Genomic DNA, 19620 nt, shown 5'->3' with positions numbered 1-19620 from the left:
TAAGCTTAGTGAAAGCTTCCTGGCATTGCTCAGTCCACTCGTATGGTGCATCCTTTTGAAGTAAATTAGATAAAGGACAAGAGAGATGACTAAAGTCCTTTACGAATCTCCTATAAAAGCTAGCGTGTCCTAAGAAGGATCGCATGCCTCGTATGTTCTTGGGTGGAGGTAGGTTAGAGATGAGATCAATTTTAGCCTTATCTACCTCAATTCCTTTGGACAAGATGATATGTCCAATGACAATTTCCTTACGAACCATGAAATGGCACTTCTCCCAATTGAGTACCAAATTCTTTTCTTCACATCTCTTCAGCACATTTTTTAAATTTTCCAAACAATCGCTAAAGGATGGAACGAAGATAGAGAAGTCGTCCATGAAGACCTCTAGATATTGCCCCACCATGTCAAAAAATATACTCATCATACATCGCTGAAAAGTGGCGGGGGCATTACACAGTCTGAATGGCATCCTTCGGTAAGCAAAGGTGCCAAAAGGACATGTAAACGTGGTTTTTTCTGATCTTCAGGGGCTATCTCTATCTGGTTGTAGCCTGAATACCTGTCAAGGAAACAATAGTACAAGTGACCAGCTAGCCTTTCCAAGATTTGATCAATGAAGGGCAAAGGGAAGTGGTCCTTCCTTGTGACAATATTCAACTTCCTGTAGTCAATGCACATTCTCCAACCAGTAGTAACTCTACTTGGCACGAGTTCATTGTTGGCATACGATGGTGAATCCAGACTTCTTAGGAACCACCTAAGTTGGACTCACCCATTGTCTATCGGATATAGGGTATACGATACCCACATCCAACAACTTAAGAACCTTGGCCTTAAACACTTCCTTCATGTTTGGATTTAGTCTACGTTGTGGTTGCCGAGAGGTTTCATATTATCCTCAAGATAAATGCAGTGAGTATAAATCGAAAGGTCAATTCCCTTGAGGTCCGCAATCATCCATCCAAGTGCTCCCTTATGCTCAATGAGAGTAGATATGAGCATACTCTCTTGTTCTTGCTTAAGATGGGATGAAATCACCACCAGGTATGTCTCATCTTTACCTAAGTAGACATATTTCAAATCAAAGGGCAACAGTTTTAGGTCAAGCGTCGATGCCTTGAGGCTAGACGGTAGAGGCACTACATTGGTTTGGGGCAATTCTTCAAATTGTGGCCTCCACCGGTTAACTTCAAGTACTAGCACAGTATCAAGCATGGCACCCATCTCCCTAATTATATCATCATCTAAATCATGGGAGTAGGCCAAGCATGTCTCTAGAGGGTCAGAGGATAAGGTCATAAGAGTTCTATCTTCCACAAAAGAATCAATCAAATTAATATCATGGGAATCATCATCCTCCTCTATTTGTTTGCTTGTGTTGAAAAAGATATTCAACTCTAATGTCATACTTGAGAAAGACGAACTCACAACTCCATTCCTACAATTTATGGTTACATTTGATGTGGCAAAGAATGAGTGACCAAATGACGGGAATATAAGTGCTCATGTCCATGATGGGTTGAGTATCCAGGACGATAAAACTACCGGGTAGTAGAATCTGTCAACCTGGACCAATACATCCTCAATTATCCCTCTCGATACACGAACTGAGCGATCAACAAGTTGTAAAGTGGTCTGGGTGGGTTTTAATTCACCTAGTCCCAGTTGTTCGTAGACCGAGTATGGGATCAGATTTATGCTCGCTCCTAAGTCAAGAAGTGCGTGTTTAATCTAACAGTTCCTAATTACATAAACGATGGTTGGGCTACCGGGATCTTTGTACTTTTATGGCACATCTTGCTTTAGGATGGCACTCACTTTCTCTGTCAGAAAATTTTTCTTTTTGATATTTTTCTATCTCTTAGTCGTGCATAGGTCTTTCAGAAATTTGAAATATGAGGAAATTTATTTTATAGCATCAAGTAGAGGAATATTGACCTTCACTTGTTTCAACACCTCTAGAATGTCCTGAGAGTTATAAAAAATTTTGGTGCAACCAACCGTTGGGGGAATGGGGCAACCAGCTTACCTTGAAGTTCTAGTTTTAATTCTTGTGGAGCAGTGTTAGGTCTATCATCGTTATCCTCTTCCAAGTTCTTAGGCTTTTCAACCCTTACCAGAATAAATTTGTCAATTATCTTCCCACTCCTAAGAGTGGTGATAGATTTAGCTTGCTCCATCTGATTTGAAGAGCTCGGGTCGCTAACTTCATATTGTGGTTTTGGATTGGGAAGAGGTTAAGCTGGAAGGCTCCCCTTATTCCCAATCGTATTCCTTATGTCAAGCCCTCGTATGGCTTTTGTAAGATCTGGAAAGGCATGTAGCATCCCTTGATTGAAAAGCACTTGATTTTGAATATGTTTTAGAATCGGATCCTCTTGATGTTTCCCTTGATTTGGCATTTGGTTAAAGAAACCTCGAGGGGTAAATGTTTGTCCATTCCTCCAACTGAAATTTGGATGATTTCTCCAACTAAGATTGTATGTATTGGAGGAGGTAGGTCCATTGAAAGGTCTTTGATAATTGTTTATGGCATTAGATTGCTCATTTAACACTTCTTCGAAGGCAGGTATTGTTGGACACTTTTCAGTTATGTGAACGTTGCAAGCACAAATACCACAAGCAGTTTCATTAACCTTATCCTTCTTTAATTCCATGGCCTCGACTTTTCTTATAAGATTAAACACTTTAGTATTAATATCATCCTCCTCTTTCAGAAGGTATAATCTACCCCTTTCCTTTGATTGAGTGGGCCTAGAAGTGGTGCTTGATTTTGGGCAAGTGTCCCATGATTGTGTGTTTTCAGCAAGTCTATCCAAATAATCACACACATCATCGACATTTTTATTCATGAATTCCCCGTTACACATTGTCTCAACCAGTTGGCGCATGGGAGATGTCATTCCATCGTAGAAAAAGTGTGTAATACGCCACGTTTCAAAACCATGTTGTGGGCATGAACTGACAAGACTTTAAACCTTTCCCAACATCGGAAGAATGTTTCATCCTCCTTTTAAGCAAAGTTCATGATTGACTTTCTAAGGGTGTTTGTCTTATGATGTGGAAAAAATTTCTTTATGAACTCCGTTATCATGTCATTCCATGTGCCAATAGATCTGGGATGTAGTGAATGCAACCACGTCTTAGTTTTTTTCTTTCAAGGAAAAGAGAAAGAGTTTCAATCTGACCGTGTCCTCAGACACGTTAGAAAAATATGAAGTGGTTATGATCTCATCAAACTCTTTCAAGTGTAAATATGGACTTTCAGATTCAAGTCCATGGAATTTTAGAAGGTGTTGGATCACCCCTGACTTGATATTCATATGTCCTGTGTTTTCTAGAAAAACCATACATAAGGGCGTGCTCACCCCCGCTGGTTGTAAATAATCTCACAAAGTACAAGGCGGGGGTGCTTGATGCATCTCATTCTCATCCTGGACTTCCTCAGTCCTAAGTTGAGGTTATTGATTTACTGGTTGATTTGCAGCCATCACTTCAATTAACTCTGAGGATCTCGAGTGGTGTCTAATCCTATGATGGATAGATAACTCCTCAACCAATCCTCCTTCACTCAAAAGACGTTGAGTGTTGTCATGGACCCACTTGGGCATGAACCGCTCTCAACCCTCGATTTCAGATTTTATCCTAAACCTAAAAGAGAGAAAGGAAATAGAAATCTAAAAAGAGAGAGGAAATTGGAAAGAAGTTACCAAATTAGAAGTTCCTTAGAAGTTCCTAAATTAAAATCCTACAAAACAAAACAAAACAAGTCAGTTTCTAAAAACAGAAATTCTAAAATTAGAAAGTTTCTAAAAACACTTTAGGAAAGTAAACTAGTTTCTAAAAACAGAAAATAGAAAGTTTCTATTAAAAAAAAAAAAAGGTTCTAAAATCAAATCAGGCAAGTTTCTAAACCAAGAATTAGAAAGTTTCTAAAAGAAAAAAAAAAAGAAAACAAACCTTAATCCTAAAAATAGAAAAATAAAAAAACCCTAATCTTAACCTAATTCCAAAACTAGTTAATCTTAGAAAAATACAACCGTTAGTCCCCAGCAACGGCGCCAAAAACTTGTTCACAACCCCAAGTGTAGGGTCGCAAAGTAGTAATAATTTCGATGAGATCGAGGTCGAATCCACAGGGACTAATCTCGTGTGTTTTCTAAGAGCAACTAGAATTAGAACTAGAAGAAGACGAAAACCTAAATCTGGAATAAGTGAGAGAATAATTGTGAAAAACTTAATGAAAAACTTGTGAAATTCAAAAGAGGTAAACTAGGGTTTCCAAGGATCCACTTGTAGAAATAAGGGAGATCTATTCTTGATTCACGAACACAACTAGAATCAGAGTCCCATCTTTATCCAATTGGAAGATATCTTATTAAGAATCAAATATGAACTTCCTTTGATCTAGTTCTCAATGGATGAGAGGTATGAGAACTAGAAGTAATTCCATCACAAAACCATGCCCATGGGACAAAGCAAACAACAGAATTTACTAATTCACAATCAATCTGAGAGAATTGTGAGAGTTAGGGAGGATTTCATCATCCAACCGTGCCCAGGGGATGATGGTGAACAACAAAATTTTCTAAATTCACAATCTCAATAATGAAAAGAACATACTCAAAGCTATTGCAGATCCATTGTAATTTAAGTCACAACAAACCATTAAAAACTGCAAGTATTCCTTATAATCAAACTAGAATCAAAGAGAGTTCAATATAAACATGAATCAAAGTAATAGAAAACATCCCATCATGCTACAAGCTTCACCTCTTAGCCCTAGCTAAGAGGTTTAGCCAACCATGGACATGATTAAACTAGAATCTCTTAAGAAAAGCATAAAAAATAACTAAGGAAAGTGAAGAAAAACTCTTGATGACGGCCTCTCCACACTTTTGCTCCCTGCTCCCTTTCACCTCTTACTTAGGCCCCCCTAAGTCAGATGGAGGGGGTTTATTTATAGGGAGTAGATTTTCCAGAGGGTTCTTGCATGAATCACTTTCCAACCAGGAGTCGGACATCTTTCCTGTGCACCCTGTTTCTACGCAGGGACGATCGGACGTCATTCGTGGTCCACTATGCTACTTTCGATCCCATCTGCCAGCATGGGGACGGTCTAAATCCCCTTTCCTAGCATCTAGATGGTCCAGATCATGGCCCCGATCTGGACCTTGATCGTCTAATGGTCTGCAGTGGCCCGAGCTATGTCCACATTTCACACTCACACTCTCTACGGAAGTTCTTAGATCTATGATGGTTGGTGGGCCCTTGATCAGTGCAGGCGAGGAAATCCATTCAGTCCATTGGATTTCCCTTGCCATTTTGATCTAACCTACCCTATCGCAAATTAGATCCGTGGTGGTTCGGAAGGTTTCCCTCGCTGCCATTTATTCTATGTTTGAACGGTTGGAAGCCGATCTTACTGTGTCTTTTCCACCTTCTCTTCTGCACTTTGATCATAAAACCTATAGGATTTTAATGGATGGTCTGGATCAGTCCTGGGAGTCAAGATGGCGACCCATCTGCAATCGTTTGCAAGCCTCTATTTTAAAATCCTGTCGCGAGAGGTTCGCTGGGGGAGAAGATGCGGGCAATGCCACTGGGGAAGGCACAATTTGCCTTATTTTGACTACATCCACGATCCTTGTATACTGCGAGTGCATGTGTTGTGCACACGCACCTTGTAGGTGGGGTCCATGATGGTGTTCCGAAGAAATCCGCACCATCCATTCGTTCTTCCATCTAATTTAAGGTGTTGAGCCCAAATTTGAAGCGTGTCCATAAGTCATGTGGTCTGGTGATTCTTGAGCGGTAAATCCATGCTTTTAGTATCCTTTTCAATCTAAGTTCTTGAATTCACCTTGCAGTACAAACATGATTAAAATAGAACATTAAGCATTATCATGTTGATAAAAGCAAGTAATAAATGAGGTCCAATATGCAATATTTGACCCTCAACATAGGAAGCATCATATATGGTCAACTCTGCACACGACCAAATATTACCTTTGCAATTGGAATGTTGGGCAAGTATTTATTCAATTTATGAATGCAACATTGGATAGCTACAAAGAAGGTGCTGAGCTAACTAAAAAGAACAAAGGACTTCAGACTCATATATAAAAGGTCTGATCATTTAGAGTTGGTTGGATACTCAGATGCAGATTATTTTGACTACGTAATATAAAGAAGTTCACCTCAAGCTACATATTTATGATGGTTTGTGGAGTTGTGTCTTGGAAAAGCATGAAACAATCGATCACAACCTCATCCACCATAGAAGTTGAGTTCATTACTTGTCAGAAACATCTAATCAGGCATTGTGGTTACATCATTTCTTCTCAGGTTTGCAAGTACTGGAGCATATCTTGAAACCATTGAGAATCTTTTGGGATAATTCAGTTGCGATTTCCTTCTCTAGTAACAACAAGCATTCGTCAAGGTCGAATCATATCAACATCAAGTACTATTTTGTTATGAAGGAAAGAGTTCAGAATCGTCCAGTGTCTGTGGAGTTCATCAACATTAAGTAATTGATTGTGAATCCGCTCACTAAATGACTCCTTATCACGCCATTTCAAGAGCATGTAACATTTATGGGAGTCATCGATCACACAGATGTATTCAATTGGTGGGAGTTAAGAGTGTTTTCTTTTCATAGACATTAAAGAGATCTCATCAATAAAATTTTGATGATTCTGATATAAAAGTTAATTTCTGTTTCTCTCTAAATATCACTACCAAAAAAACGAGCAAAGGCTACAGATGATTGGAGTCTTTAGCTACAAATACAAACCGTAGCTATATTACTACAGATTAAATCCGTAGCTAGATACTCCAATCATCCGTAGCCTTTACTCGTATTGATGGTCTCTTAGAAGTTCTATGGGGGGCCCACCATAATTTTTGTGCTCAATCTAAGCCATCCATCCATTTTGACAAATAATTGTAATATGTTAGCTCAAAAATTAGATAAAGTTAAAGCTCAAGTAGACCACACCATAGGAAACAATGGAGATTAAGTGCCTTTTGTTGATTTGTGGTGTGGTCCATGTGAGTCTTCTATTTGCCTCATTTTTGGGGATAAATCCCTAAATAATTCTTTGAATTGAATGGAAGGCATAGATAAATGACATACATCATGGTGGGCCACATGAAGCCCCTAACATCACCATTCATCTCAATTTGGCGGCCGCGCGCACAAAAAACAAAAGAGCCCGCCCACTGCGTTTTTCATTGTCGCGCGCCCACTTCTCTCTCTATCTTCTCTCGCTCCTTTCTCTTGCTCCTTTCTCTCTATCTTCTCCCCACTTCTCTCTCTCTCTCTCTGCAGCTCCCTCTCTCTGCCTCTTCTTCTCCATCTCCGGCCCTCTCCCTCCCTCTCTCTGCCTCTCCCTCTCCCTCTCCCTCTCTCTCTCTCTCTCAAAACCCTACTCCTCTCTCTCTTTCTATCTCCTCGGCCCTCTGCTGCAACATCAGGTATCACCCTCTCCACTCGATCTACCGCACATCAAGGAGCATTCTACAGCAACATCAGGTATCTCTCTCTCTCTCTCTCTCTCTCTCTCTCTCCTTATCTATTCATATCAATTTGGGCATTTTTTTGGCATTTTTTAATCCTTCAAGTAACATTGTCCAATGATTTGTGTATTGGGAATATTTGAGTTTCGAATCCCTAATTAGGGATTTGTGGTATCGATTCCCTAATTGTGGATTAGTGTAGAGGTGTTGTCTAAGAGAAGACAGTCATGTATCAGAGGTCTTTTTGGGTTTAGGGCTTTGTGGATTTGTAGTGTCGATTCCCTAATTGTGGATTTGCAGTGTCAATTCCCTAATTTTTTAATTTTGGCTAATTTTATTTGGGGCTTTTTGGATTTAGGGCTTTGTTAATCTAGCTCATGAATAGTGGCCATGTGATAGAGATGTGTATGGCCCTAACCTCCCTTTTTTTCTTTATTCTTTTTTTTTCCTTCTGTTGTTTGATCATTGTTTTGGGCCATGTATTTGTGTTCAGCCTGTTGCTTTAAAAAAGAATATTGGAATTAGAGAGAAGGTGAATATGCTAGAACATATGCACTATATGTAACTCATAATAGTCATAGACTGGAATATGCAATTGACATGAATTATCATTTAAGAATTACTGTGTCATGCTCTTTTTTATGGTTATAATACATTATGGTTCATCGGTTATAGATGTATCGGACTTGTTTGATTTTATTCAGTCATGCAATGGTTGGTTGTTATTATTTAGATGGATTCTATTTTTTGCTTGAGTTTTGTGGGAACTTAAGTGAGACATCATCCAAAAAAAGAAAGCTCTGCATGGATGAGCACATCTCTCATGGGAAGGCAGAGCTCTTGCTGCTATTGTTCTATGAAAATATTTACTGTCCTTACATCAGATGAACAACATTTTCTTGGAAAGTAATTCCTGTTGGAGATATTTCTTTTGAGTAATTCTTGTTGGTCAATGGAAGCGTGTTGCATGTCAAAACTTAGTTCCTGAAATCGCATCCTGATTTTATCGGTGTTATAGTGCTTCTTCAAGCCAAATGGTAAGGTAGAGCTACTAGAACTAGAATATGGTGGAGCCATCTCTCCACAGTGCACATTGCAGGGAAATGTATCAATAAGGGTCGTCTCTCTTGTGGGTCATGTCACGAATGTTCTGTGTTTCAAAAATCACAGACATTAGACATTCCTAGCCATCATTTTTCTTCACTTTCTTACACCAAAACTTATAGCAGATTTTCTGAGAATTGAAACTATTTGCAGATTGCATATTTAAAGTTTAGGCTCAAATTGTGTTTTGGATTGATATTGAAGTGAGGGTTTTAGATGAGAAAAGTGTTCAAGGATGGCTACGGACTAGATAAAGGATATTGGAACATTGGGAGATGTGGTTCAGGGAATTTGGGGATTTTGAGAAATTAGGTGTTAAGGTAGGTGGAAAATTCGGGAACTTTGCAAATTTTGGTTTTTCAGGTTTTGGGAAAATTGGAGAAATCAAGATTATTAGGTGTCGAGGGTTCAGGAAATTTTGAAATTTTACCTAACTGGGGTTCTAGGTTTGCTGGTTTCATTTTCATACAGGTACTATTGTAACTCTGTCATTGTTATGTAGAAGGCGGGAACAATCATGACAATCACCTGGGGCAGAAATCATGAAATGGTGTGGTCCATTTGGCAAGTGGATCAGCTTGATTTTTGCGCCAGGTGATCGCCATGATATTCCCACCTTTTGCATGGCTCACATGTCTTGTTCATAAGACACATTAGTGGGGAAAACGTAGCAGCATGATGAGTATTCTGGTGGCTGTATTTGGCCATTCCTCCATAAAACATTGTATGTTTTTTTTTTTTAATAATCAACATGGAGATTACAAGGAGAAATTGGAACTGCTTGACAACTTGACATTCTCAGTTAATTAAGTTGAAAACATATCATCACTCCCATAGGTATGAAATTTTTAAAAAATGAATGGTACAGCCACTAGTCTCCTTGCCTCTAAAACCAGGCAGAAAACTTTAGAGTCTTAATCATTGTATACATGCTACTGATCCGAGTTTGACCTTACTGCTAGAGTTTCATCTCTGTCGGTGTAAGATTTCTATGATATAGTCAAATTGATTTTTGATTGGTTTAGATATTGTCGCATTAGTTTTGAGATCTTTCTTTGCCTGGGACAGAATGATTAAGGTGTAAGGCTTTGCTTTTGAGCTGCTTTTGGTATTCTGATGTAAAGATTGTGATTCCCATGTTCATCATGGTTTAGACTCGAATATAAAGTTTTGATGATCAGAACATTCAGAACCTCATATGATGATGTAGTTGCTCAACTTCTTGTTGTTTGTATTTGCAGTGGGCTTTTGTTAAACAGATACATAAAATCAAATAACCGTTTGTATTTATGATGGGCTTATGCTGTTATTACAGATTTGCTAGATCAAATAAGAAGGGTATAGTAAATGGTTACTTTCTTTGGTAGGTATTTGGCTATGGATTTGGTGAGTCTCTTTACATCCTGTTTCGTTTCATGTTTCCATTTCTCCATCTTGGAATCATTTACAACCATTATTCATTTATGTACTATAAAATAGTTGATGGTTCTAATGATCACAGCTATCAGCTTTTGTTGTGATTCTAATTGGGGATCTGTATAATATAAGGCAGGCCAATTGAGTATATTGGTAATGGAAGAAGTATAGATTTTTTTTCCATAATATATATTCCCCTTTCTCTTGACACCTTCATGTTCTTATATATATATATATATATATAAAAGGTGGGAACCGCTGTTATGACCATGATGAAGCTATCCATTTCCTATGGACAACATTGGAGTGGCCTAGCCATTTGGACAGGCCGTGTTTATGTATTTGCTTGAAATTAATGAAGCAGACCCGGATGTGCGTCCGAGCTATCCGGATGAGCGGGGGTCCCTAGAAGGTGGGAACCGCTGTTATGACCATGATAAAGCTGTCCATTTCCAATGGACAGCATTGGAAGGGCCTGGCTATTTGGAAAAATCGTATTTATGTATTTGCTTGAAATTAATGGAGAAGACCTGGATGTACGTCGAAGCTATCCGGATGAGCGGGGGTCCCTGAAAGGTGGGAACCGCTGTTATGACCATAATGAAGCTGTCCATTTCCTATGGACAACATTGGAGGGGCCTGGCCATTTGGACAGGCCGTGTTTATATCTGTATTTACAGGTAGTACACCCTTAACCTAAACCACACCCTAAACCTATAACCTAAACCTATTCTCAATTCCCTAAAGCTATAACCTATAACCTATAACCTAAACCTAACCCTAAACCAAAACCTATAACCAAAACCTATAACCTAAACCTTAACCTAAACATAAACCTAAACCTAAACCTAAACCTATCACCTATACTTAGAACCTTAACCTAAACTATAATCTTAACCTATAACCTATACTTATAACCTTAACCTAAACTTATAACCTTAACCTAAATCTATTCTCAAATCCCAAAACCTATACCTCTAACCTAAACCTAGACCTTAACCTAAACATAAACCTATACTTATAACCTATAACCTAAACCTATAACCTATACTTATAACCTTAACCTAAAACCAACCTATAACCTATAACCTAAACCCAAACCTAAACCCGATCCCGAACCCGAACCCTATAACCTATACCTAGACCTTAACCTAAATCTAAACCTATACTTATAACCTATAACATATAACCTAAACCTTAACCTATAACCCAAACCTTAACCTATAACCTAAACCTTAACCTATAACCTAAAACCTAACCTAAACTTTAACCTATAACCCAAACCTAAACCTATAACCTATAACCTAAAACCTAATCCCAAACCTAAACCCGATCCCGAACCCGAACCCGATTTCCTAAACCTAAACCTTAACCTATAACCTATATTTATAACCTTAACCTAAACCTATTCTCAAATCTCAAAACCTATACCTATAACCTAAACCTAGACCTTAACCTAAACATAAACCTATACTTATAACCTATAACCTAAACCTTAACTTATAACCCAACCTAAACCTATACTTATAACCTAAACCTATTCTCAAATCCCAAAACCCATAACTTAAACCTAAACCTTAACCTAAACCTATATAACCTACAACCTAAACCAAAACCTATAACCTAAACCCGAACCCAAACCCGAACCCGAACCCGAATCCCTAAACCTTAACCTAAACATATAACCTATAACCTAAGCCTATACCTAAACCTAAAACCTAAACCTAAACCTAAACCTATAACTTAAACCTAAACCTATAACCTATAACCTAAACCCTAACCTAAACCCTATAACCTTAACCTAAACCTTAACCTAAACCTATAACCTAAACCTAAACCTAAACTTATAACCTAAACCTAAACTTAACCTATAACCCAACCTTAACCTATACTTATAACCTAAACCTAAACCTAAACCTATAACTTAAACCTAGGTGTCACTTTAAGTGGTCCCCACATTGTAAGGGTTTTATCAGACTTTTAGCATGCAACTGGATGATTAATAGCATGACTTGGCTGTAACTTGGAACCAAATCTTATGGTAGATGATGCAAATCTGACCGTATATGCACCTTTGGCTCACTTTGAACCATCTTGATAGTTTTGGAAGAAGTGGGCATCACACATGTCAAAGGAAATGAACATAGAGAACTTTAAATTAAGAGCAATGCGACATTCAAAACTGTTCTTGCTGAATTTTCTTTATAACATGCAGAAAATGAAGAAATGATCACTCTTTAGATTTGGATGTTGAAATGCTTCATATTCTAGTTAATACAAACATCAATTTCTTTAGGATTAGGACTTGTCTCCATCTTCCTCCAATGGCTCAACTGCTTTAAAGCAGGATTAGAAGGTACAATAGAGACAAGCATCCCTAGTGAAGAGAGGTCGATGTCGACCATGGCAATTGGTCTGATGATTCGCATCCTTCACCCTAGAGTTGACAATCATTATGTATCAATAGACTCTGTTATCTTCAAAGTAGAATGCTCATTCTTGAGCTGGTAAAACCATGCCGTGAGGACCATGGAAGAGGTACAAAGAGGGAATTAGAAAAGTGGAGGTACTTTTGTTATTAGAAAAGACTCTAGGAAACCAGATTGGTACAAACCTGTGTTGTATCCACATAAAGTTCACAATTTAAGGGATGTGGTTTACATGGTGTCCATGACAACAAGTAACTTGGTGGTGTTGGGATGTGGATTGCGTGGCTGTTGGAAAATATTTCACAAAATAATAATGAAAATGGAAAGATAAAAAAAAAATTAATTAACACTAGGCTGAAGTTTTGGAAGTAAGAATACATTGGGTACAATAGTGATAACATAAGGCCTAGGTGCGGAACCAGCTGTCCATTCCATTTTAAGCAACTTTCAGGCCGCTAGTGTCAGCCATACATGTTTCTCTAGGTTCTCAACTATCCTATTTCTATGTTTTCCTTGCATTTAGTTTTCATCCTTCTTTAATTGACTGATTCTTTATTTTTATGTGCAGAGTCCTCTAGTGGTGGTTCGCCCTCAAATAATTACAGAAGACACACAGGAGAAGTTATTGGCATAGTTGTCGGATGTGCAAGTGGACTACTGATACTCGCATTCATTTCTATCTATGGTGGATGAAGGATGTACCTGGCCATATGCGAGTGCACACAGACTCACCAAGATTTGTATTTTCAGCATTATTGTAATTATAATTGTAATTGATTGAATGAATGAATGAATGATTGTAATTGAATGAATGAATGATTATGCAGGTGGTAATTGAATGAATGAATGATTATAGCACAAATATTGACTGTAGCTATAGGTCTATGGCTACGGATTAAATCCGTCACCTTTGTTTTTAATGTACAAAATAGCTACAGATATTGACCGTAGCCGATAATCTGACAGCTGTAGCCATTATTAAATTTGGCATATTGCTACGGACTTTTAGCTACAAATAATATCCGTAGCTGTTTATGATTATCGGTACAGATATAATTGCTACGAATTATATCCGTAGCTATTGTAACCTATAGCTACGGATTAAATCCGTAGTTATAGGTTTCGGACCTATTGTTACGGCACCTACGACTACGGTCATGCCACGGACTAGCTACGGACTAAAACCGTAGCCATAGGTCTAAAATCAGTAGCCTTTGCCCGTTTTTCTGGTAATGTATGTACAATTTATTCTGAGCAAGCAAAACTAAAGTCGTGTCTCGTTTAAGACATTTAAAAGCTCCAGGACTTCTTAAGCATAGACACATATCATAACACGGCATGTGTGATCCTTATACCACACTCTAGTTCCCGATCTATGTCATTAAGACTGCTAGTATTTGTAACCACACTTAGTCTTACTTCACCAAGATTAAATGTTGTGATGCCTACCGTGGTCTAATACTAGTAGTCTTAATGGACCAAATTGTTATAGCATTGCCCATATTATTCAACAATTATTTGTTAACCATTTGGTTGTGTTTCTAAAACATGTTTTCAAAATTAATGTTGAACATTAATCAACGTGGCCCAAGTGGGAGAATATAAGAATTTTATAAGGTGGGCCTTATTGATCAATAGTATGGATTTTCCTACGGATTGGATAATATGATCGGGAATACTAGTGGACCCACAAAGTTGTGATTTATCTAAAATAGTGTAAGGGGTAGTGTGCTACAACTATGTCACACACAATGTTCTAGTTGGACTAGGATTAATAAATTCGTGTGGAGCCTAAGGGAGAGGAGTTTCGATGGGTTTCAAACTCCTCGACCCTCTAAACTATATAGACATGTCTGGGTCCCCAAACCTGTATACAACTGAAGCTTTTATTCTCATTCGTGTGCTTTTATAAGGATACAAGGTGCAGAATACTATGGCATCCAGTATACAGTAATGGCGTCCCAATCAAGTACATCACTAATTCAGTTATTAGATCTCCATACTCAATGCATAGTACGATCCTTTACAATTCTGCATACAGTGTACAAGCTATTTACAACAATGGTACACTAATGACTCTAAAAGACCCTTCAAAATATTATAGAAGTTTCAACCAAGATAACATTGATAGAATCTGTCTGACCTGGTAAAAAGCCAACTCAATTTCGTTACCGTTATAAGTTCAATGTTTCATATCTTAGTTCATATTCTGCTAATGTATGAAGGGGTCTTTTAAATCTTTCATTTAGAAGTCTAGTGATGGTCCATCTCCCAAGAAATATTTTCTTTGGGAATTAAATGTGAATTAAGCCATTAAAAGGCCTTAATCTTATTTTTTTAAAACCTTAAGGGCCTGTTTGGATTCACGTATAAGGGTGTATTGTATTGTATTAAAGGGGTTAAAATACATTATACAGTTTTTGGTTTGGAGTTGAGATCCGTGGAACACCATGCGCGTGAATATATCTTTTATTCAAAAAATCATAATGACGGTAGTGTATTGTTAAACGTTTCCTTTAGTACAGCCTATTCAAAACGCGGTATTCACGTGCAATAGAGGCAGAGTACTCTCTCTCTCTCTCTCTCTCTCTCTACTTCCCTCCCCATTCAATCCCACCCAAAACCCCTGATCACCTTCTCCCATTCTTCCTAAAGAAGAAAAAGAGAGAAAATTAAAGAAAAATAAAAAAGCGTCCCGAATCCCGTCGCACAAAATAGAAAAAATCCCAAATTCATCTCCCCCTCTGGCCCACCATCATGATCACTGCCTCATCTTCTTCCCCATCTTCGATCATCGATTGCCTCTTCCAATGCTCCCTCGACGATCTCATCAAATCTCTCTGATCCCAGCTCATCCCCAAATCCAAGCTCATCAGCAAAGCCCTTGACGAGATCCGCCACGAGCTCAAATCCACCGATGTCGCCACCAAATCTATCGCCCTTCAGAAGCTCACCTTCCTCTCCTCCATCCATTCGGTGGACCCCAGCTTCGCCTCATTCCCCACCATCGAGCTCCTCTCCTCGCCCCGCTTCTCCCATAAGAAAACTGCCTACCTCACTGCCTCCCTCTCCTTTCTCCTTGGCACTGATGTCCTCCTCCTCATCCCCAACCAGCTCCGGAAGGACCTTGCCTCCCCCAATCCCTTCGAATCTAGCCTCACCCTCGAATTGTTATCTGTTGCAGCTACTCCCGATCTTGCTCATAAGCTCACACCTGACGTCTTCGCCCTCCTGGCGACTTCCAAACTTGCCCTCAGAAAAAAGGCCATTGCTGGAAGTTCCTGTAGAGGTAACCCAGGTGGGGCCCACTTTCATGTTTGTGAATGATCCTCCTTGTCCATCGGTTTCGTGAGATCATTTTAGGACATAAACCCATTTTAGATGTCATCCATACCGTTAATAACGTCAATCATATTGGTATACAATGGATGGATGGGTAGGATTATTAAATCAAAACATGATGAACGGGTAGGATTAATCACAAACATGACAATGGGCCTCACCTGGGATACAATGTATGAGAACTTAAAAATAGCCACAGTCGTACAAGTACTATCAATATTATATGTATATACAATACGCAGCCCTAATACGTCGTATCTAAACATTGATCCGTACAAGAATTTGTATACTTGTCCGAATAATACCTCTCATCCAAACATTGATTAATGGCATGTTGATTTCGATGTATTCTGAAATTGATCAAACGTATACATGAACAATAACCGGATACAATACAATACACCCTTATACGCGAATTCAAACATGCCCTGAGGTTTAAGCTATGTATTGCACTAAATATATATACTATTATATGTTTAATATTAATTGGATACTTGGTACCCTGCATATATAAAACACGAATAGACCTCCTTTTAAAAAAGATATGAGGTGGTGGACACGAACCCGACCCAATTTTTAAAACGAGCCTCAAAATCAAACCCAAGCTGATTTTTACCCGATCCGGTTCATCAGGTACCCACAGGTCTGGTCCTTATTGACATCCCAAGAGAAATGCTATGATTTATCTGATTTAACATTTGCAGTAGTTATTATTGCACTTTTACTTGATTTATGTAGATTTACCCATTCAAAATGGTAAAACAAATAATGGAAATGGATAATGTAGCATATCTCCACAGAAATCCAAATTGCCAAGCCCAACATTAGAAACCAGAAAACAAAAAGGATTTCCATTCTTTTCTCCAGTCCCTTGATTGAAGGATTCTAAAGGGGTTTTCCATTTCCACGTTTTGGTTTGAACGTACCCAAACTAGTTAGAACCGAGTAAAATATAAAGACGTGGGTGAAGAAAACTTGTTTGTGGATGCTTCACACAAACTTATATTAATTAGAAAATAAGTAATTCGATTAATTCAGTTTAATCATGATGGCCCCTTACCTAACCGAAAGAAATGTGCCGCTGGTTTAGATCCATAGCTTAGATTGGACGTAGCTTAGCCAAAAAGCCCCACCAAACTTAATTAGTTAATTAGACTTTGAAATGATTTACACCTGGCCCATGTACCCCCATTGGATCAGTGGCCATGAAGCCCTCTTGATCTGACCGCTCGTGGTTGAGACCTGGGTAATCCCCCACAATGGTTTGCTAATTAAGATGTTGAAACCATTTTAATATTATTAAACGTTACAAAATATTATTGATTATAAAACTTTCAACTGTTCAAATCAAAGGTTAAAATGGATTAGTGTTCCTATGAGGAGGCGTTACTCTTTGGTCATTGAAGATCTGACGGTTAGAAATATGGATTGGAGTCATTAGAGTGGGATTAGCAGCCCCATTGCATGATATTGGAAAATGCATAATCCCAAAGAAGAGCACACCACAAAAGCTACTCCCATTTTATTTATTATTACGTCAATCAACGGTCCGGATCATAGTAAATTTAACTATGGACCCGATCCATAGAAATAATTATTAAACATGAATACTTACAACAACCTTCGACCCGCTGGGCCACGATCTGTAAAAATGGATGAACTGCATGAGTAAAACCCATACATCACGGTGGGACGGAATCCGTACAGGTGGAGGCAGGACGCAATCCGCCTCCCAAATCCGCCCCTGGTAACCCTAACCCGGTTTATGATTTCACGTAATTCAGCCAGAACAAAGAGGGCAGTTTCGTCATCTGAGAAGGGGATTCCGTGATTATCTATCCAAGAGGGGCATCACCGTAAATTTCAATTAAAGCAAGACCATTTAAGAAAAGTCAATACGTGGCAGCTTTCCTCGTCGCCAGCAATTGCTGTCTCCAAGCGTGTAGAAACCGTCGGCGTGTAGCCCACTGCTTTGAAGCCTTCGAGATTAAATAAGAGCCTCCTCCCAAGGATAGCATACTATCCTCCGACTGATATTAATACAAGTGGGACCCTCAGATCAGTGATCCATTCCGTTGTTCTGATGGACCACACTAATATATACACTATTTTTTATAAATATCTCTGATTGTACCTTTTAAATCATCCGAAGCTAGACATCCTTCTTGATTTCCTCTCTAACCTTTAAAATAAGTACATCAATTGAACACTGGTTTTTCTCTCATCAGAAATATTTATCAGAATCAAACATCTAATAAGGGCCCCTAATATCAACGGTCTGGATTACTGATCTGTGGGCTCCACATATCAAATCTATAAACCACTGCATATGTCGGCGAGGATCACGATTCTTCTCGGTACCGTTGGATCTCTAAACCCAACCTCTAACCACAGTCAACTAACCTACGTACAAACGGCCGCTTAAGTTAGGTTAAACGAATTCCAACAAATACAAACGAACGCAAGTAAGCCCTCAAAACTTCTTTTAATTACCATTTGTACCACCACAGACATCCCTATAAATACAGGGCGTGAGGTTTGCTAGGTTTGCCAAAATAGAGACCGAAAGGCCCCTATCTAAATCTCCTCTCTCCCCACCTCTCTCTCTCTCTCTCTCTCTCTCTTAGCCGCTCGATCAAATGGCCACTTCTTCGAGAACCAGATCCAACGGTCCAGTCTTGAGATCGGTCTCCCCTTCTGGAAGATTTTACTCCTCTTCATCATCTGCATCACCTGCCTCGGCCTTCGCATCTTCGTCTTCCAGCTTTTCTTCCCCAACCTCTTCGTTCTTCCACCGCTCCTCCTCCCCCACACGTGTCAATCTCTACAGCCCGACACCATCTGCCGCCACCGTCCGATTTTCCATCGACCGTTCGATCTCCCCCGGCCGGTCCTTTGCGGTAGCCCCCGTCAAGAAGCCGCTGTCGACCCCACCCGCCCAGCGCAGGACTTGCATGTGCTCGCCCACGACGCACCCTGGTTCGTTCCGATGCAGCCTCCACAAGAACTTCAACCATCAATCCGTATACTCGCCGTCGCATAGGCTCAACGCTCGCCGATCCGCGATGACGAACTCGCTGGTTCGGATCGGGACCGTGGAAGGGGACTTGGTCAAGCGCGCCCTTTCCGCTCTGATCCGTCCGTCCTCTCATCAGCAGAAGAGGAGGGCGGCGTTCCAGCCAAGGCTCAGCCGGCTCTCGACCATGTCCAAGGCAGAGGATTGAGTAGATCTTGATTATTGTTTTTTTTAAAACAGGTTCGTTTATATTCTACTTTTTACAGCGGCAGATCTTGATCAGATGTTTTAGATCTGACGACGACGGAGAGTGTGATCCTGATAGACGGTCGAGATGGATCGAGATATTTTGTACTTTCAGGACGCAAACCCTTCCCTTGTACATATGCTTTTGTAGCCATTTGAAGGCTATTGAAGGAGAAGAACTCAAGAGATTCATTTCATTGACTAATTAATTAACTAACTAATTCAAAATCATGGATTAATCTGGACTAAAATCAAATTAATTTCTTTCTCTTTTCAAGTTTGGGAAATTTCCATAATCCGTTAAGATCACCAGCATTTCGTGACAAAGGATCGCCTTCGTCTTTTGCAGCGTGTGGTAGTTCCGGTACCGTTACGTTTTCCGTTGGTTGTGACGTTTTCCGTTATCAGACGTTTGGATGGATGGTTGAGATGGATTGCGTCGTATGTGCATTTTCGTGGTATGTATGTACGTATTCTATTATACGTTGCGTTGGGTGAAGGTAAATACTCTGCATCGTATCGTTATTATTATTAATATTATTA

General features: G+C 39.3%; 1 protein-coding gene across 1 annotated transcript; it reads left to right on the top strand.

The window, feature by feature from the left end:
- Positions 1 to 18363: 18363 nt before the first annotated feature.
- On the top strand, positions 18364 to 19274 carry LOC131216863 (uncharacterized). The gene has a single exon (XM_058211460.1). It carries the CDS (start codon positions 18455 to 18457, stop codon positions 19037 to 19039), a length of 585 nt encoding a protein of 194 aa, XP_058067443.1. The 5' UTR covers positions 18364 to 18454; the 3' UTR covers positions 19040 to 19274.
- Positions 19275 to 19620: the final 346 nt, after the last annotated feature.

Source organism: Magnolia sinica, chromosome 10, assembly GCF_029962835.1.
Source record: "Magnolia sinica isolate HGM2019 chromosome 10, MsV1, whole genome shotgun sequence".
Lineage (NCBI taxonomy): Eukaryota > Viridiplantae > Streptophyta > Magnoliopsida > Magnoliales > Magnoliaceae > Magnolia > Magnolia sinica.
This window is presented reverse-complemented; position numbering and strand designations above follow the sequence as displayed.